The sequence below is a fragment of the Cryptomeria japonica genome, chromosome 8, assembly GCF_030272615.1.
Source record: "Cryptomeria japonica chromosome 8, Sugi_1.0, whole genome shotgun sequence".
Lineage (NCBI taxonomy): Eukaryota > Viridiplantae > Streptophyta > Pinopsida > Cupressales > Cupressaceae > Cryptomeria > Cryptomeria japonica.
Genome location: NC_081412.1, coordinates 600,341,716 through 600,363,752, shown reverse-complemented (window position 1 = coordinate 600,363,752; position 22,037 = coordinate 600,341,716). Strand labels below are relative to the sequence as shown.

Below are 22,037 nucleotides of genomic sequence, written 5' to 3'. Positions count from 1 at the left end.
AAATAATAACATATACGACAATGCATACTAGACATGATAGTAAAATATATCTTTATTCACACATACAATTATTACAGAGAAGAGACTAGAGATTGTTGGCCAAGGATTATAATAGATTCCACAATAAATTGTACTACTTTCCTTGGTAGTACACAACATATTTAAAGAACCCGACGATTATTGAGAGGAACACAACCATCAACCAACTGACACCTAACTAACCATGAGTATCAACCCACTTAATACAATTAATTAACACATTGGTAGATAAACAATAAAACCATAGGCATTTTATGCTATCTACACTTGCCTCTACCCCTCTCCTCCTCCCCTCTATTTTTTTGTTAGGGGTTAGTAGGAAGATGAAGAAAGACAAGTCTAGATCTTTGGGAAGAGAGAATGAGATAAGAGGAGGGAGTGATTAATAGGTAGAAATGTAGGTGTGGAGCTTTAGAGAGAGAGAATGAATGAAGGATTCGATTAGAGTTAGAGAGGTGGGTCTAGAGAGAGATGTATAAATATGGACTTAAAGAGAGAGAGGGAGCAACAGACAAGAGGAGTGATAGGTCTATATCTTAGGCGAGGGGTAGAGAAAGGAAAAGAGAGAGTCCAAGGGGTTGATCTTAGTTGGTTAAAGCATTGAGTTCTTAATGTGGAGACCCAAGTTCAACTCCCATGAGGGACACCTTTGTGTAGAATTCTAAGTTGTGACTCTTGGTCTTCCATTGTTGTTTAAAGTGGATTTCTAAGTTGTGACCCTTGGTCTTCCGATTTTTGTTTCTAGTTTGGTGCTCGAAAGGAGCTAATATTTGTAATAAGTTTGCTCGAAAGGAGTTGGTATTTGTTGTATTTGTAATAAGTTTGTAATGTGGATGCTCGAATGAGAAAAAAATGAGCTTTGTGATTCTATGATACTTAATACAAAAAAGGAAAAGAGAGAGATAACATGATTAACCAAAATTTATTACACTCCTCAGTAAAATTCTTAGATTTTTTATTATTAATTACTCATTTAATGTTTCAATTATTTTGAGATGATTGTTACAAAAATTCATGAAAGAGGGAATTCATATGCAAAAGTTGTGAGCTTTTGATGTTTAAAAAATGAAGGATGAATTTAAATTAATTATAATTAATTTTTAATACATAATATAGAAAAACTACCTATTCTATAGTGTAGAATTGTGAATCATCTTTCTAGCGCCTGTAAAAAAGAATTTTTTTGATAAGACACATATAAATTATGCCTATTTTACTAAAATATTGTTTTCCAAAATTTTCAAAATGGCTATCCTTTTTGGTTTCCATAACGGATATCCATTTTGGTTTAAAAAATGGATATTCATTTTGGTTTAAAAAACAGATATCTCTTAATAATGGATATGCATTTTTTTTACATAATTTTTTCCCTCTATTTTTCCCTCGGGTTTTCTTTGGGATGATGATAAACTATTACAAAACCACAAAGATCCAACCACAATAAACCCTAGTCTTACAATAAAATATTCACCATACACCAATGAAGATACCTAAGAACATGTAGATCAACAAATTAAACAATAATACCATTCACATGCCACGTAGGGTTTTAATTTCCATTGTCTCCTATCTCCATTGATCTTGTTTTGATATATTTGCTCTCAGATTTTGTATGTGCATAAGAGCTCAACAAAGATTGGATTGTGGTTGTGAAATCGTTTGATTGGAAGAAGACTTGATAGACGCATTAGTTAGACACATTAGGTGTTAGAAAGAGAGAAATAATTCCCTTATATAGAAGGTGGTTTAGAAAATGGAGGGATAAGATTAAGGGGTGAAAAGATAAATGGTCAGCTAGGATTAAAGGGTAGGTAGATGAAATAATAAAATAATGAAGGGGGTAGGTAGAGGAAAATTAAGAGAAAAATGAAATATGTCATAGAGGAAAAAATAATGAATGAATTAATTAAATAAATATTTATTTAATTAATAGAGGAAGTGAGACTAATTAGATAAATAAAATATTTATTTAATTTAGGGAAAAGATAATTTAAATAAATAAAAAATGTTTATTTAAATGAGGAAAAGGCTAGAAGAGGTTAAATTAATTAATTAGACAGAACAATTTTAAGTGTCTACAATATAATATAATCATTAGAGTGAAAATAAGTATGTTTTAATGACTAAATAAAAAATCATTATATATATATTAAATGATTAAAATAGAAATTATGATTTTTCAGAAGTTATCAATAAAATAATGACTTCAAAAATATTTATACAAAATTATAATTATAAAGAATATATGGGTTCTTTTTAATAAGAATGTTTGTTGTGTAATATTTGTAAAGAAATAGTTTAATTTAAATTGTGTCAATAAAATCCCTATAAAATAGCTAATTGATTTTATTATCTATATTTTGAAAAATAAAAAAAAATTCAAAATTTATATATCTATATAGAAAATTCACTTTATTTACAATATATTAATACAAAAAATTAAAAAGAACTATATAAAATAGACACTTCTTTATCAAATATAAAGAAATGCATCTAAAAGTCTAAAAAAATGTATCATCCCCATAGATGTTCTATAATACAATTTTTTTTAAATCAATCATAGGGGAAGAGCACCACTAGTGTATATAGCTAATTTTGTGCACCTAGAACTCTTAAACCGTATATGGGATTTTGAGGATTTTTTTTGGTTATCATTGTATGCGATTTAACTACTTATAACTACAGTTTGACTTGTGGGTAGTAACGATGCACTGCAGTTTGACTTGTGGGTAGTAACGATGCATGCTGTGGAATCAGTTATACCAATAATTGTCAACTCAAAATAACCAGTACTAGTCCACAAATGCCCCAATAGTTGTGCACAAATGTCCTAATAATTATGCGCAAATGTCCTAGTAGTGATGCAGACATAATTACTAGTTCAAACTAAGAGGAAGTTCATCATAGAAACCCGAAATAAGTGCATAAATAAAGTCACATTGTTAGAACGGAAAAATAAAGTTGGTTTTCACTCCTCGACTATAAAAAGAGAGAAATACTGTGAAACTATATTTCATCTCTACATCCGTTTAGAGCATGAATTATGCTAAACATAATAATATAACACCATTTAATCCAGAAAAAATCAAGATATTCTCTTTTCGCTTATATATATCCTTTAAACAATTGCATCGATTTTGGCATCAGATTATATAATCAACGATTGTTTTTTGCTTGAGTGTTTATCTTCACAATACACCAATTCCGAATCCCTCCCAATTTTCCAGTGTATATTTCTGCACAAAAATATAAAGATGATATTTTTAATTATCCATTATCGATTTCTTTCCCAAAGGCTGAACTGATTGTCACTTCGAATTGTACGGATGTTGCCGTTGATCCCATCCTTTCAGATTTTCCCCTATATTGAGGTGGATGGATAATTATTTGGAGAGGAGTTGGATTTTTTTTATATAGAGCTAAAACAGAAAACGCGTATATGCTCATTTTCTAATTGAACGCGTATGTCCTATGAACGGAAGTTTTATCTGTCTACTTTTTTTTATATAGATAATGATCTCTCAAACACTCGTCATTAACAAACGAAACGACGGAAGGACGGACTGACTGACTCAAACAATGCATTCACTTACTCCCGAGCTTTGCCGATCCAGATTAAAAAACCTTTATAACAAGAATCATAATAGTATATATTTTGGGGATTTTCATGTTTACCACCGTTGATCCGCTGCTCTGCACAATGTTTCGTAGATCTTTCTCCTTTTAGAAGAATTGCTTGAACAATTTTTCATAGAACTTTCTCCTTTTAGAAAAAAATGATGTTTTGAGTGGTTTCGCTAGTGATACAGGCCGCAGCTTCCTGTACTCCGATTTGACCGTGAGACTTGTCACTTGAAATCTTATTTGGACTGGAGCAAAAGTCCATCACAAGCTGATTCATTAAATTGTAGCACCTTATGATTTTCTCCAGCAGAAAACGAAACAAAACAGAAAAATCAAGAATAGGATTCCAGAATACACCCGGCGAATCCAACCAACGTAATACAAACACAACCTGCGCGCTACAAATATATAATTTTTTTAAAGGAGAATCGATTTCAGGAAAAAAATATTAGAAATTGCAAATAAATTTGTTTGCTAGCAAAGAAATTAAAGTTTAAAGATAAAATAAAGCCCTTATCGAAGTAAAAAATATTGATCCATTTAAAGCTGAAATAATATTTTGTTGAACTTTGGAAGATAGTACGATTTCTATGTAATCTGCTGATTCTGTTTGTAAAACCTCCTCACAAGCACACATAACTGCTGCCGCAGCAATGGATGATGGCCGATGAACCGATAAATCAATCACTGCAAGAATGAATGTACCAAATAAGCGCTTGTCAAAACCGAAAGATATATTTACTAATATTGAAATTGATTGTAAGCGTTTTTTTAAGCCGAAAGATACAGTTCTTGATATAGCTGCTTGCACAAATTTTACAGCAGAAATTTTGTGATCTAGTTGAATATTATTCTTTCTATTTCTGTTAGTATTGATAATGTAAGCGATTGTTCGAGATATCAAGTAATGAGGCACTGCATTGGTGCCTTTGAGTGTGAACAGGAGGTAATGAATGAAGTTAAAAGGTGCAATGGAGAATAATCTCCTTTTTAATGTTGTCAGGATTTTGACTTCCATTCTGTATATTGCGGGAGCTTTCAAGTCAAATTTTGAGCCTCCACTCTGCACATTAATTGAAAATAGAAAGTATTTGAGTTTTTATCATAAACCATATCAAAAATCATAAAACCGTGTGAAAAGCTGACACTATTTTACCTTTAAATCAATGGGTGGAACCAAGCTTCCTCCATTTTAGATGCGAGTGACAGACATGAAACCAATAACAATTGTAATGGACAGCCTATACCTTCACGAAAGTATTACAAGACAACGCAAAGAATACTTTTAACAGTACAATAATTAAAATTCAATGCAGAATGTAGCAGTGAGGCTTTAACGATGCTCTACCTGCGATTGATAGCTTGTCAGGAAGCGATCCAGGTAATTTACTGATAAGTACGCTGTAAGCTGTTTGAGATTATTATGTGCTTGAACCTGCAATTGACTGCACTCCCTAATTCGCATAGAGAAAAGCAAATTGAATATAAACAAAATATTCTCTTGGAGTAAATGCATTCCTATTTTTACCGCTGCCTAATTTAAATTGTATGCAAATAAACTTAATAATCTTTGACAAAAATCAAAATTTTAGTTTTCTGAGACTGAGCTCTGATATACCTTGTTCATCCAGCTGATTGCTTCTCGACCAGCCGTGACATCTAAATTGCGGTTTAGATAACTCTCAACGTAGTCTTCCCGGGGAAGATGCTCTTTCTCCTTCTGCACTAACAAAGTTATCATCTCGTCGTCTTCAACAGGAAAGTCTGGCAATTTAGCGAGCTCGATGCTCTTTAAATTCTCGACCTTATCCTCGGGAAAGCTCGAACTTCAGACCTCATCATCCCAATCTGCATTTTCCTCGCACAGAAGGCTTGACAAGCCGTCAAAGTTAAGGGCAATTTCCACAGCATCAAACATCAGATTTTACCATTTGCACTAAAGATTATAAAAGATTTTCCGCGTTATATAGACCATCTGTTGACCTTTCTAAAACTTACTAACTTCCATTATATTTAAATAATCTCATACATATCTGCAGAAACTAGACTTAAAATGACAGCTTTTCACTGCAGAAAGTATTAGAAAAATAAATTTTTCATTTAGTTTCAATTTTGACCATGCAATTTAATGGTCCTTATAATTAGTTTTTCAATTTTAAATGAATATGACAACTTTAAAATTTAATATACCATACTTATGATAGGCAAAGATAATATAATATTATGATTATAATATTAATATATATATAATTTTTTATTCTTAAAATGTAATCTTAGAATATGTCCAATTTGAATTCAGAAACTTGTGTATGTTTCATTATATAAATAAACAAATTAAAATATATAAGATATGTATTATAATTTAAATAAATTATATATTGAATATTTGTATTATGTTATTATATATTTTGTTGTTTATAGAATTATTTTCTCAATCTATTTGCACATAAAAGTTCATAGTATATAGGTAGACCTTGCAACTTTGAACAAGACTAGAGATTATTCAAATTAATTTAGGAGAGAATATGGTTTTGTTAAGTTTTCTTAAAGCACATTACTTCTCCAATATGTCTATATATAAAGTTTTACATTTCATAAAAATAATTACAACTCATAAATAAGATTAGAGATTATTCACCTATAAACCCATTAATTTAGTGCAAAGCTCGTAATATAAAAATGTGAAATATCCATAAGCATTGATTTTATATCCAAAATACTTAATTTGGCAATTTATTGGAAACCAAACTTTAAGGTATGGGCAAGGGTTCCTTACCTACCAAAATACTTAGAATGAATTTGACTTCTTACTATGAAAATTTTATAATAGTTTGATTTTAAATGCTTTTCATTTGGCATTTCAAAATTATATTAATTGTCAAAAAATATTTAATTTGATAATTTTTTAGTTAAAATAATGTTATATAATATTATTTTTATCTATCTTATTTAAAGTACATATCAAATATTAAAAAAATAAAATATATTTAATAAAGTATTGGAAACAATTTAATTATTATTTTAAAATATATTAATAATATATAATTTAAATTAACCCAATAATTTTTAATAGGAATAATAATACTCTAAAATATCAAGAAACAATAAAACATATAATAATTTAATATAAACCTTCACTATATTATTTGTTTATATTATAATGTATCTCTTGTATATTATAATGGATTGTAATAGATATTATAATTTCATTAATTATATTATATATAAATAATGTAAAATAAAAAAGAAATGATAACTATTAGTAAAAAATAGAAAAATCTTAAACATACAATTTTGGAGAAGTTTCTAAATCCATATTAAAAATATTCAAAAATTAAGAATAATTATATTTATCATTACAAAAATCATATTTGTATTAATATTACAATCATAATATTATATAATATTATATTATCTTTGCCTATTTGTTAAATTTTAAAATTATAATATAAATTTAAAATTGCAAAAAATAAATTATAAAGACCATGAAATTCCAGGTGTCATTATTGAAAACTGGGAAAAGTTATTTTTTATAGTTTCTGCAGTGAGAAGCTGTCATTTTAATTCTAGTTTCTGCAGTTACATATGAGATTATTTAAATATAATGCAAATTTGTAAGTTTCAGAAAGGTGGATTGAAGATCTATATCAACACTGAAAATCTTTTATAGGCTTTAGTGAAGATGGTGAAATTTGATGTTTGATGCTGTGAAAATGGACAACTCTGACTCCGTGTCATGGCTTCTGTGCAAGGAAGATATAGATCGGGATGATGAGGTCACAAGTTCGAGCTTACCCGAGGACGAGGTGATTGCCAGATTGCCAGACTTTCCTGTTGAAGACGAGGAGATGATATCTTTACTAGTGCAGAAGGAGAAAGAGCATCTTCCCCGGGAAGACTACATTGAGCGTTATCTAAACCTCAATTTAGATCTCGCGGCTCGTCAAGAAGCAATCAGCTGGATGCACAAGGTATATCGGAGATCAGTCTAGAGAAAAATAAAATTTTGAATTATGTTACAAATTATTTAGTTTATTTGAATACTGTTTAGATTACGCGACAGTAAAAGTTGAAATGCATTAACAGCAAGAGAATATTTGCTTTAAATCCAATTTTTTTTTTCTCTATACGAATTAAGGAGTGCATTTCATTGCAGATTCAAGCGCATAATAATCTCAGACCGCTTACAACATACTTATCAGTAAATTACCTGGATCGCTTCCTGTCAAGCTATCAATCGCAGGTAAAGCATTATTGAAGCCTCACTGTTACGCTCTGCATTGAGTTTTAATTATTATAGTGTTAAAGTTTTCTTTGTCATGTGTTGTAATACTTTTGGTAAACAGCAAGGTGCAGGTTATTCTTTACAATTATTACTGGTGGCGTGCTTGTCACTCGCAGCTAAAATGGAGGATAAAACTCGGTCCGTTATTGATTTCCAGGTAATATGGTGTCGATCTTTTCACACGGTTCAATAATTTTAATTTATATGATAAAAGTTGAGTAATCAAAGGTTCAATAATTTTTTATACGATAAAATCTGAGCAATATATGAAATGGAAGGATAGAAGTGACAATGTACGCGGTTTTATTATGATAAATATTCAAGACATTCTATTTTCAACTCGTGCAGGTTGGAGGCGCAAATCTTGATATCCGCGCTGGAGCATTATATGAAATGGAAGTCAAAATCCTGACAACATTAAAATGGAGATTATTTTCTATTACACCTTTTAACTTCATTCATTACCTTTTTTTCAAACTCAGAGGCACCAACACAGTGCCTCAAGAATTGATATCTCGAACAATCGTCTTCATTATTAATACTAACAGAGGTAGAGGAATAGTATGCAACTATAACACAAAATTTCGGCAATAAATTTGTGCAAGCTATATCAATAAATACATCTTTCGGTTTTGACGAGAGCTTATTTAGTTCATTCAATCTTGCAGAGCTTAATTTCTCGGTTGATTCGCCATCCTCAATTGCTGCGGCAGCAGTTATGTGTGCTTGTGAGGAGGTTTTACAAGCAGAATCAGCAGATCACAAAGAAGTCATACTATCTTGCAAAGTATTCAACAAAGTATAGTTTCAGCTTTTAATGGAACAATATTTTCTTCGATAATGGCTTAATTTTATCTTGAAACTTTATTTTCTTTGGTAGCGAATAGATTCACTTGTAATTTCTAATAATTTTCCTTGAAATGGATTCTCCGTTGAAAAAAATACTCAAATCTTTGTAGCGCGCAGGTTTTGTTTGTATTGCGTTGGTTGGATTCACAGGGTGGATTTCTGGGAAACTAATCTTGTTTTTTCTTTTTCTTTTTGCATCTTCTGCAGGAGGAAATCATGAAGTGCTACAATTTAATGCACCTGCTTGTGAGAGACTTTTGGTCCAATCCAAATAAGATTTCAAGTGACACGTCTCACAGTCCAATCGCAGTAGAGGAAGCTGTGGAAACCAGTCAAAACACAAATTCTTCTAAAAGGAGAAAGATCTCTGAAACATTGTGCCCGGAAGCGGATCAACCGTGGTAAAATTAGAAACCCCCAAAATATGTATTTTTAAGATTAGTATTTTTTATGATTGTTGTTTTAAAGAATATTTAATCCGGATCGGCATAGCTTGGGAGTAAGTGAATGCGTTGATTTGAGTAAGTCAGTCCGTCCGCCCGTTGATTCATCTGTTAACGATTTTGGCGTGTATGAGAGATTATTATAGGGGAGATTGGTTTTACATATATATAAATTAAATACAGATATATCTTTGTGCAGAAAAACACACCGGAGAGCAGGAGGGTTTTGGATGTGCTGTATTGTTGAGATAAACACTCGCACAAGAAATTGCTGATTATATAATTGTCATTCCACATTTTTCATGGCATCCTGATGCCAAAATGATGCAATTGAGTAAAGCATGATGCCAAAATGATGCAATTGAGTAAAGCATGTATAAAGGCAAAAATAGAATCTCTTTATTTGATGTTCTTGGATTTGGTGTATTGTTGAGATAAACGCTTCACAAGAAATTGCTGATTATATAATTGTCATTCCACATTTTTCATGGCATCCTGATGCCAAAATTGATGCAATTACTCTGATGCAATTGAGTAAAGCATGTATAAAGACAAAAATAGAATCTCTTTATTTCTTTTAGATTAAATGATGTTCTGGATAAGAATATTTGAAAGAGAGATTGTATTATCATAGTTACCCCAATTCATGCTTTATATTAGATTACATAGAATTTCATTGTATTTCTTTCTTCTGATAGCCCAAGGGTGCAAAACCCCAAGTTTTTTTTTTCAAATAATGGGATCAGTGGAGAAGCTCATGAAACTTAGAGATTCCAACTTTAATTATCATTTCTAACAATGGCACTTTCTCTATTTGATTATATATTTGCATTTATGTGATGAACTTTTCTATTTTATCGAGATGCTAAATCTCTGTCTCTCGTCACTTTAACTAATTTCATCTTACAACATCACGGCAATGGAAAAGTAATACGCGACTTTCTGTTGATCAACGGAAAACGCGTCCTTGAAGTGAACGGAAATAGAAAGAAGTGTCTATGTGTGACATAATCATCAAACTAAACTCATTTCTTTACGCTCTTGGAATGCTTCATTTTGAAAATAAAATTGCCCCTTATGCACTTGCCATATAATGGCTAGGTGACCAACTTTTTAATAAAGAGAGCCACGTGGGCAACCTTTACTCAGTGATAAAAATGTTTATTTTGTAGTTTTATGTCTTTGGAAATTTAATTAGAGTGATTGTGATTGATTTGGCATATTGTTTTTTTATATAATAAAAAAATATAAATTAAATTTTATTTTATATTATTTGTGTTATTTTTTATTCAATTTGTAGAATTCTTTTGTATCAATATTTTGAATCAAACTTCATGATCTATCATCGTGAAAAGAGAGCTGAAGGAAAATTCACATTTTAATATAAAGATACAAATAAAAAATATTTTAAACAATATTTGATTATAAAAATTATATGTTTTTTATGTTAGTTTTAAAAAATCTAAAAAATGTTAAATTTCAAGATGTAATGAAGATGGACAATGAATAATTATAATATAGTCTTAATTTAAGAATATTATTTATAGAGTTTCTAATTATTTAAACTGAAACTTAATTTTAATTTTTTAAAGTGATAAATAATATTATTGTTTCTATTTTAAATATTTTTTTATTTTTTAATTTCATAAAATTTAGCTTGTACAAAAGTATTTTTAAATTTGATTGTAGACAAATTAAATTTGTCTAATTTGTATAATTAAAAAGTCTTTTATAGTATATAAATTGATAAATAATATGATTGTTTTTATTTAATTATTTAACTTTGAGATGGTTAAATGTATTTAACTATTTTACTTAAATTTTAATATTTAAGTGCATTAAATTAAATTATTATGAATTCTAGTTAACTATTTATTTTGGATCATTTATCTTTTTTATTGAACTGAATTTATATAGATTTAATACATTTTATCTCTTGTATTTAAAATTTATAGCAAATCCATAGAAAATAACATTAATCATTTTATTTTTTGAACATATAATTTTTAAATACAATTTTGATAGAATTCATTTAATCTACTAATTACAAAGAATTCAACTTTAAATAATTATTTATATTACAAATTTTAATTATTTGCATTATTGATCTATTTAACTTTAATCTTATTTACTTATTTAACTTTTAACAAATATATTAATAAAATAATATTTTACAATATTTATTCATTATTAAACAAAAAGGTGTATACCCATCAAACATTCACCAAAAACCACTTTTTTTTTTAAAAAAAAATTTTTAATATAATTTTTGAACATAATGTTTAAAAAAAAATTTAATACATATAATTTAAAAAATATTAAAGAAAAAATTAATGGAACTAAACAATATCACAGCAGTGTTGCGGCGTAGAATCCATAGCTTAACTCACCCAAAGAACTGGACATTCAATGTTTGATAATATAAGGTAAAGACAATTTAAATTGGCCATAAATATTATGTAGATTTTTCAACATCATCAAAGCTAATGTATTTGTGTTAATATTCATTCGAAAGAATGAACATTCAAAAAGACAACATATATAGAAACTAAAGCCAATGTGCGTCCGGTGAAAAATCAGAGACATAAACAGCAAATATGGCGAGCAAAAAAAATAAATGATGGTTGTTAAACTTGGTGCACCATCAATTTATTCTCTAAATACCTAAGAATACCTAAAAGGAATCTCCATCTATATGACATAAATATAAACAAAACAATAAATAATTAATAGCATTATATGAAACTTTTATAGAACTATACTTCAAAATAAACTCTTTAATCTTTTCATTGGGCTTTTGCTTGCAGTGAACAAGGTTTTCTATAGTGACCTTTCTTTCAATGTTCATCTAAAACTTCATATAAAAGGCATTCATAAGTTGAGTGAACAAGGTTTTCTATAGTGACCTTTCTTTCAATGTTCATCTAAAACTTCATATAAAAGGCATTCATAAGTTGATCGAATGATTTGATAGAGTAATCAAGCAATGAACTATACTATTCTAGCATAGTTCCCTTAAGGGTTCGAGCCAATAACTTTAGCAACACAAAGTCTACGTTGTGATAGTCACTGCACAAAGTCTAAGTTGTTCAATATGCTTAGACTGAGAGGACTATAATGATAATAAGTAGGTAGAGAGGATTGATTAGCAGCAAATGCATGAGTAGTCAATTACTATTGTAACTCTCCCATATTTTGTACAATTGTATTTGACATCATATTGTTAGGCGGGGGCAATGGAGGCCAAGCAACAGAGCCACGAGAGCTGGTACTACCTCTAGAACCACCACCAGTACCACCTCCAAAGCACGTACCAACACCAACAAAGGTGTTTGACATTGTAGACATAGTAGCCATACCTATATACCATAATGGTATCTATGACACTTTAACACCATGTATAGCACTACCATCATTTAGATCAACAATAGGCCTAGTATCAAACATGTGGACCAATGATCCAAAGATAGTAGCACTAGATTGGTCATCATGCATAGGAATCTTTGAAAGTAGTACATGACTTCGAATGATCATAGATATAGCTATAAACAACTTCAACCCTTTGTTATCTAAAATAAGTATATCTCTTCGATTATGAATAATAGAGCCAACCTAGGGGAGAATGTTTTCTCATTCAAGGAAACCCTCATAGTCTCTTAGATTCTCCTCTAAGGAGTGTACTTGGCTAAATAGAAACTCAATAGTAGATTCATGATTGATGGTAAGAGGAGATTCTAAGGGATAATTTTTAGAGTATTATTTTGAGAATTATTCTATGAACTATTTGTAGAAGAGTCTTTGATGATAATACTCTTACGGGGATGAGAGGCAAAGGGATCACTTAGATCCATTGTGCTTGAAAACATCTAACCCAATCAACTAGGACTATAATGGTTCAGGGCAATACTCAGTCTGAAAGTACTCCTTACAACAACCCAAGATGCAATCTGGGTCATAAAGCTCATAGACAATCCAAGTAACATTTCAACAATCCTTGAAGGTGTGAAGAAGGAACATGACACAAATGCTTAAATATTTTAAACTTAACACACAAGACAAGATTCATGTCAAGTTCACCAAAATATAGAGGAGGGGATTTTCTACCCTCAATGTGATGAAACCTCAAGGATCAAACCTACCTTCACTACCTCACTAAACTAGCACTCTAGTGAGAGGAAGATACAAACAACTAACTATCCAAATATAAATTAAAAATTAATTGATAGAAGAACCACATATAATATTAAAACTATATTAAGTACCAAATTTGAAACAATAGGTCACAAAGACCCTTTGGTGATCTTTGATAGCTTTCTACCCAAGGACACACGAGAGGGTGGTGGTCGATGGTGTTGTGCGTTGGTAGCTTGTATAGATAGAGTATAGAGTCTCACATATAGAGAATATGGAATAATGAGACTATAATATTCTTCTATATTCATAAGAATACAATAATAAAACAAAATAACAAAAATAACAAGGAATGAAAGGAAAGAAGCTTAAAAAAATGAAGCTCACAACATCCCACACTTGAAGCCTCTAGGTGGCTCACAAACCTCATTCAATAACCAACACATAATATAGATGGAACTGAAATGTTGGGGTTGTTCTTTAGAGGTCTGGACCCCTCACTTTGGTGTTTCCACCTCCTTGGATAGTTTGGATAGTCAAGATAATAGATAATGGATAAATAATATGGCCCTACCATTAGCCTTCTACATGTGCTTGTCATAGCTATCCAATGCATGAAATAACCTCTTAAATGACACCATAAAGAGTGGGCCCTAAAATTTAGCTCCAACTAAAAGAATGATTATGGAGAAAAGAATATGCACATTTTAATGCCATGTGCAATAGTTATTACATTCTCTTGTCATAAATTGCATTGCTACCCCCACTACAAGTCGTTTATTCAAAAAGGTTCAAGGATAGGAAATAAACATGGAGATCCATTCTTAAATCATAACCCTAACCCCAATTGAACATTAATCCTAAATTTAATTAAACTCTAAATCTAAATTTATTTGAATGCTAACCTTATCAGTTATAAAATCATAACCAAAATGAAGTTTAACCTTAACCCTTAATTTAACTATAACCATAATTGAAATATAATCCTAATTTAATCTTAATCATAATCCTATCTCTAATTCTAATTATGACCCTAATCATAATTCTAATTTTAACCCTAACCCTAACTATAACCTATTCATAATCTTATTTTAACACTAACCCTAACCCTAATTGAACCTTAGCCCTAAAACTAACCCTTAGTAATCCCTAACCCTAAACCTAATTAAAAGTTAACCATAGTTTAACCCTAACCCTTACCCTAACTAAAATATTTTCCCTTAGTTGAATCCTAACAATAATATATAATGTCATTCAATGTCTTCCAGTTCATGTTGCAATTGCTAATAGCTTATATATATTTAATAATATATATAGAATAAGCCTAGAGATATCCTTCTAGAGATTTTTTTTTTTTAATAAATTTATCACATTAAAGTGCAATAGGAACCTTGAGAAGGATATATATCAACTTATTCTATATACATTATTAAATATGTATAAGCTAGGGATCATTATTGAGAAAGATGACATAAAATTTAGATCGTGTTCCCTATATGCCCCTAATGACTATAGTGAAAAGATAGAATTGCAAATGGCAATAGAATCATAGTTCTCCTCTAAATTTGATCTTCATCCCATCCATGCAGACATTGTCTTTAATAATTATGAATGCATAAGAACCAAAAAAAAATTGCTACTTCCTTCTCAATGTCATCTTGTTGAGTGATGAGTATTGTAATTGTGTTATTTATATGATTAGGTAGATTAACAAATGCGGGCTATCCAACCCCTCCACCATTGATTAAAGGGAACATAAGGTTGGAGGATACTTTTTCAAACTATATAAATGAAAAAAGCAATGGATAGTTGAGGGAATGAAGATACTTTGAATCCCTATTGCAAGATGATCCATCAAATAAGGTTTGTAATGATAATGTGGTCATGATTAAGAGTCTTTAAGAAATTTATAGAATAAGAGAATCCAAAGATCACGAATAAGAGAAAATTGTACTAATTTAAGAATGGAGAGATGGTCCAAATTCTTCTTTCAAGTACCTCAGGAACAAATGACTGAACTATCTAAGATCAAGAAGAGATTAAAAACATATTATATAGGAAGATTTTCACCATAGAAGGTAGTGGGATAGGGAATTCTGCAAACATTGATTTAATTTATATTCTTATGCATACTTTTCCTCTACACATATAATTCAATTGGTGAAATTATTTTTTCTTATAATTGTTACTCCATTCAAAACTTTTTTAATTAAAAACAATAATAAACTTATAAAACATTCTCTTTTCATAAAAAAATTCTTCCATTGTAAAAAAAATACCAAAAAACAACCCACCATTATGAAATAGACTAATGTGAAATTCATTTTAAAAAGTCCTAAAGAGAGATTTTATTAAAAAACAAATTGTAATACATTAAGAAAAAATTTAAGTGACATGAGGTTTGAAGTCACTTCTTTTACCTAATAATTACCAATAATTGAATTCATAATCCTTCTCTCAATAAGAATTTTATAACGTTTATCTTCTGACGGTGATTTTACTTTATGTTTACGTCAAGGCATTCTTGTAGCACAAATAGTTAAGCTTTGGAAAAATGAAGACGCATTCATATTTATGAAGGCTACATTAAAAAATTACTATAGCAGTTATTTTATAATTATCTCGTGCCCATCTATCTATTCAAATTTTATAATTATCTTGTGCCCATCCATCTATTCAAAATTGACAATCTATTTATTTTGTTATTAATATTGAGTCTATATGTTACATGTAAATTTAATCATTGATAGAAAATAAGAAGATATTATCATAGTCACAAAGTAATATTTCTATTAAAAATGATGGATGCAATTTTGAGATAGTTATTTACAGGTATAAGAGGAGGTTGAATGAATAATTAAACAAATTCAAATATGATAAGAGGAGGTTGAATGAATAATTAAACAAATTCAAATATGATAAGGTTTAAGGTTTTGTTAGGGTTACGTTAAAATTTAATTAAGGTTAGAGTTTGGGTTTAGTTATGGTAAGGTTTACAATTCAATTAAGGTTAATGTTCAACTAGGGTTCATGGTTAAGATTAGATTCCAATTAGCATTAGAGATTTATTAAGGTGCAATTAAATTTAGAGTTATTGTAAGGGTTCAATTTAGTTTATAGTTTAATTAGAATTAGATTTTAAATAAAATTATAGCTAGGATAAAATTATGGTTATAATTAGGATTAGATTAAAGTTTAATTAGGGTTAAGGTTTAATAAGGATTACCATTTAAATTATATTAAAATCCAATCAAGGTAAAAAAGTGTTAGGATTTAATTAGGGTTAGGGTGTGGATTTAGTTAGAGTTGAGATTTAGTTAGGGTTAGGCTAAATTTATTGTCAAGGTTAAATTATAATTCATCTCGATCCTCAATTACACTTATGGTTCAATCAGGGTTAGGATAAGATTATGGGTATGATTCAATTATTGTTCATGTCAGAGCTTAATTAGCATTAAGATTAAGTTAGGGTTAGGGTTAGATTTAGAGTTTAACTAAAGTTAACATTTGATTATAATTTGGGTTAGGGATTAGTTAAAATTTTAATTAGGGCTCAATTATGACTATGATTGGGCTTCAATTACGATTAGGTATAAGGTTCAATTATTATTATTATTAGGGTTAAGGTTGGACTCAATTTAAAGTGAGGATTAAATTTGGGTTACTGTTAAGGTTACAATTAGGGTTCAAACATGACTATGGTTTATTTAGGATTGGGGTTCACTTATGATTATAGTTGAGATTTCAAGGGTTAGCACTAATGCTAGGGTTGGGGTTCAATTTGAATACAAATAGGGTTCAATTTAGGTTACGACTCAATTAAGATTAGGGCTAGGTTTAGGATTCAACTAGGGTTAGGATTAGTGTAAGGGTTTAATTAGGGTTAGGGTGAAGGTAAGGGTAAGCGTTATTTACAATGGTTATTTTTAAAATAGGATTAGGGTTAATGATTAATTGTGACCAGGATTAACATCACAATAAGTTTTAAATAGGGTTAGCAATAGGGTTGAAAAATGGTTAGAATTAATGTTAGATTAGGGTTAAATTTAGGGTTATAACTTTAATTAGAGATAGGTTTAGGGTTGGGGTTCAATTAGGATTAAATATAATATTATGTGATAATAGATTAATTTATTCAATGTCACCCATGTTGTGTTGCTAGCATATGTATATATTTAATTATATACATATAATATATGCCGTGAGATATTCTTTTAAATATGCCTATTTTCATCAATTTGGAAGGTGCAATAGCATAACATTTTTTCTATAATAGATATGAATGTCATTTTTTTGAATTTGGTTTTGTAACATCCATATATAGTGTTTGTAATTGGCTTTGTAATATTATCTTCAATATTTCATATTGTAATTTTGACATATGTCCATTGGATATTACATAACTTGTTGTATATGTAATGAAAATCAATTTTTTAAATTTTTGTTGGAAAGAGACTTTAATACCTAGTGCGTTAATATTTTTTAGAATTTTTTGAGTTCATGTTAAGTGAAAACCCTATATTCATAAGAAATAAAAAAAAAATATTAATGAAATTAAATATATTAAAAATTATAATTTTTGAAAAGATTATAATAAGGGATAAATATTTAAAAGAAAACAACTTCTAAATGAATTCATTTGACCCCCCAAAAGCTAATGTAAAATTGGTTTTCATCAGCATTTGATAGATGCAAAGGAGACTCCATTCCATGTATGATTTAGAAGTAGAGAGGTTCTATCCAAGAAATTTTCATCTAAGGGCCTTTGATATATCTCTCTTCAATTAATTATTTCAAATGGGACCTCTTAAAACTTAAATCATTATATTTTCTTAAAAAGGTATGATTTCAACAAAAATCATGATGTACGTAAAAGTGGTAACCAACATTTTGAGTTCAACCCTAATCCTATTTGAAACCTAACCATAATTTAACCATAACAATAAATCAAATATTTTTCTTTTAACCCTTATTAAACCCTAACCCTAGCCCTCACCAAATCCTATTTGTAAGCCTAAGCCTAAATGAGCCTTAGTCCTAACCCTCACATAGTGCTAAATCTAATTAAACCCTAACCATTCTTAAATCATAATCCTAACCCCAATCGAATATTAATCTTTAATTTAACATGAGGGTAAAAGCACAAAAGTGTGTCACGTTTCAGGCCAACTTATCAGTACAAGGGAATTTAAGTAATTCTAACTAAGAATTAATTTTAGTCAAACATATGGTCTATAGAGATTCATTATAGCTATGTAATATATGGGCCACAAATTTTCCAATTGGAATTGTCTACGAAATGTATATTTTATACCACTTTGGGTCTAATTACCATTTTTTAAAACTCGATCTTTCAACAACTCCTACCATTATAAATATATTTTTTGAAATGTAAAAATACCCTTTTATAGATCTATAATTAAATTTTACAAAATGTTTTAATAATTTAATTAGTTTTTTATATTTTATATTTATTTTTGGTGAATGTAGGTCATGAGCACTAAAATATAAGGTTTATTATCTTGTAAAGGAAAAATACTAAAATTTATTTTAAAATTTTGAAAAAAAAAATGCATTAGGGAAAAGAGTCTATGTGAAGATGATATAATTCTTTTATAATTTGGATAAATAATTAAGGAAAAAGGTGATGCCAAATGGAAAAAGTTATATTTCAGTACATCCAACTTTTCAAATTCATTGGAAAATATATATACATAAAAAATAGTTAAAAGTATATTTTTGTACTTAAGTTTTAAGTTATCAATATCCACAAAAAATTTGAAGAAAGAAAGGTAAAATTTAATATATAAAGTGTGACACCTTGTGTAACTTCAATTTCAACATTTTATCAACAACTAAATTATAGTGTTTACTTTATAAGAAAGTATATTCAAATAATTTTTTAATTTTTTTTTTAAATTATAAATATAAAATACACAAAAAATTATAAATTATTAGTTTATATCATTTAAAAATTCAAAATATATATTTTGAACTTTCTATTGATTCAATTAAAAAAGTTGAATTTGTTAGGTCCCGAAGGCAACTGAGAGGGGGGGGGGGGGGGTGTGAATCAGTTGCTCGGTATAAATTTAAACCAAAACAACTTAACCAAATTATTACTTAATACTGGTGAACCAGTTTGCTATACCGGTGGACAGTTTTAACAGATAAATGTAATACCGACAAAGAATAATGCATGAAACAAAAAGACAAAGTCATCCACAACACATAACACAAATATTTGTACGTGGAAACCTTGTAAGGGGAAAAACCATGGTGGGAAACCTTACCCACAATCAGATGATACTACTGCAGATAGTAAGTGTACATAAATGGGGTTTGCACATGCAGAAAGGCCAAGCGCCTAGAGCTCACTGCTCAAACACAAATAGGAGTCACACTGACTACAATTGGATGGTTAAATCCAATAAGAATGTACTACTCAAAGTAGCATCTTCATATGCTGGATTCAGTACCGGTGTAGTTCTGATATGCTTTCACAAAAACCTAGCTCCACCTTCAAATGATGTCTGTGTGTATAGCTCTGCTTAATTTCACATATACCTTCACACAATTCCTTTTTCGCATTCCACATTCGATCTTACAATTAAGATCTTACATTTATACCATTACCTAAGACCAATTTTAGTAGGTCTGCTTTTCAAGATATTATAATAAAATCATTTTATAAATAATACAATATTCGATGCAATAACCGATTGAACATGTCGGCTCAATGCATTTACAATAATAGTTAATCATCTCCATAGCGTGTCGTGCTGATCTGGAAAAGATAAGCCTGCTGGTGCATAACCTGGACCTATTTGCCGGTAATAACAAATATACAAATACGAATATGCTAATAAATAATTCTCCAAGATAAGATGTCAAACAATGTCTTCCACATTACCAAGTGTTTTCCATGCCATTCCAAGTGCCGATGATCATTATATCCTGCCGGTGTACCATATACCGGTGACTGTGCAAAAGTCACTTGCTGCCGGTGAATGTTGTTGGATCTCCAAAGTGCTAGAGTTTTAGTAGGTGTTGACATCAATGACAAAACCATACCAAAATACCAACAATCTCCCCCTTTGGCATTGATGGCAACACAAGATGGAAAAACCATCAAAAGTGCCAAAACAAAAATGCCAAATACAAAAAGCAACAATCTCCCTAAAGTAACAAGAGTTTCCTTATATTTTTCTGTACCAATCTCTCCCTAAAAGATAATGTGTTTTTCCATAGATATCACTCCCCCTTTGACATCAAATGCAAAAGTTGCAACAAAACCAAGTTCATATACAAAATACCAATCAATACAAATATACCAACTACTCCCCCTGTGAAGTAGCTTCCTCATCAAAGCAAGAGTAAGAATATTTCTCTATTAATTCTGCCGGTTGATGACATACATCAACTTTCTAAGTATCTACCGGTGGGGGTATGACCCCAAGCTGTTCTCTAAGAAATTCAAAAGTCTCCTTAGGCAAAGGTTTAGTGAAAATATCTGCAAGCTGTTCTTTAGTATTCACATAAACCAGTTTTATTTCTTTTGCTTCAACATTCTCCCTTAGAAAGTTCAATTTGATTGAAACATGTTTTATTTTAGAATGTAATACCGGATTCTTAGATATATCAATTGCTACTGTGTTGTCACAATAAATAGTTATAGGTTCCTTGCATTTTACCTTTAAATCTTTCAACATTTGTTTAAGCCATAGTACCTGTGTGCAGTTAGTTGCTGTTGCAACATATTCTGATTATGCTGTTGATAAAGATGTGCAACTTTGTTTCTTACTCAACCAAGAAACTAATCTACTTCCAAGAAAAAATGCTCTGCTGGTGGTGCTTTTTCTATCATTAATATCTCCTGCCCAATTTGCATCTGTGTATGCACATAGGTCAAAGTTTTCATCTCTAGGATACCATAATCCAAGATTTGTAGTGCCTTGTAAGTACCAAAAAATCTTTTTTACTGCTGATTCATGATTTTCTCTAGGATTACTCTGAAATCTTGAAACAATACATACTGCATTCATAATATCAGGTCTTGTTTGTGTCAAATACAATAAACCTCCTATCATAGATTTGTACCTTGTTGGATTAACAGGTGTAGATTCATCCCTTAAAGATAGTTTGTCATTTGTAGTCATAGGTGTGCTTACCGGTTTAGAGTTCTCCATCCCAAATTTCTTAAGTAACTCTTTTAAGTTTTTAGATTGACTCAAGAATATACCTTTGTCAGTTTGTGAAATCTGTAATCCCAAAAAGAATTTTATTTCACCAATCATAGAAATTTCAAATTATTGTTGCATTTTAATAGAAAAGTCTTTACACAATCCATCTTCTCCTCCAAAGATTATATCATCAACAAAAACTTCTATAGCCAAGATGTCATTATTAGTCACTTTATAGTATAAGTTACTGTCAGCATTACCTTTAGAAAAACCAATCTTCAAAAGATACTTATCCAATCTGGCATACCAAGCTCTTGGAGCTTGGTTCAATCCATACAAAGCTTTCCTTAACCTGCAAACCATATCTTTGTCATTTGTCAAATAAAATCCATCAGGTTGTTCAATGTAAACTTCCTCCACGAGATCTCCATTCAAAAATGCACATTTAATATCCATTTGGTATACTTTGTACTTCTTGTGTGC

General features: G+C 29.9%; 1 protein-coding gene across 2 annotated transcripts; it reads left to right on the top strand.

Moving 5' to 3' along the window:
• Nucleotides 1–7,188: 7,188 nt before the first annotated feature.
• LOC131049314 (cyclin-D1-1) lies at nucleotides 7,189–9,868 on the top strand. 2 transcript variants are annotated; one of them, XM_057983362.2, is made up of 7 exons: nucleotides 7,189–7,634; nucleotides 7,820–7,906; nucleotides 8,010–8,105; nucleotides 8,297–8,498; nucleotides 8,617–8,747; nucleotides 9,005–9,198; nucleotides 9,440–9,868. In XM_057983362.2, coding segments are annotated over exons 1-7 (987 nt in total). In that variant the 5' UTR covers nucleotides 7,189–7,358; the 3' UTR covers nucleotides 9,441–9,868. The 2 variants fall into 2 exon arrangements, with proteins under 2 accessions (XP_057839345.2, XP_057839346.2); XM_057983363.2 differs by having other exon boundaries at nucleotides 7,199–7,634; nucleotides 8,617–8,735.
• The last annotated feature ends 12,169 nt before the right edge of the window (nucleotides 9,869–22,037 follow it).

Bases quoted from the DNA above. Each gene is read 5' to 3' on its own strand.
- LOC131049314 (XM_057983362.2), top strand. From the start codon at position 7,359: ATGTTTGATGCTGTGAAAATGGACAACTCTGACTCCGTGTCATGGCTT. The intron at 7,635-7,819 runs GTATATCGGAGA...ATTTCATTGCAG, and splicing joins CAATCAGCTGGATGCACAAG to ATTCAAGCGCATAATAATCT. The intron at 8,748-9,004 runs GTATAGTTTCAG...CATCTTCTGCAG, and splicing joins CTTGCAAAGTATTCAACAAA to GAGGAAATCATGAAGTGCTA.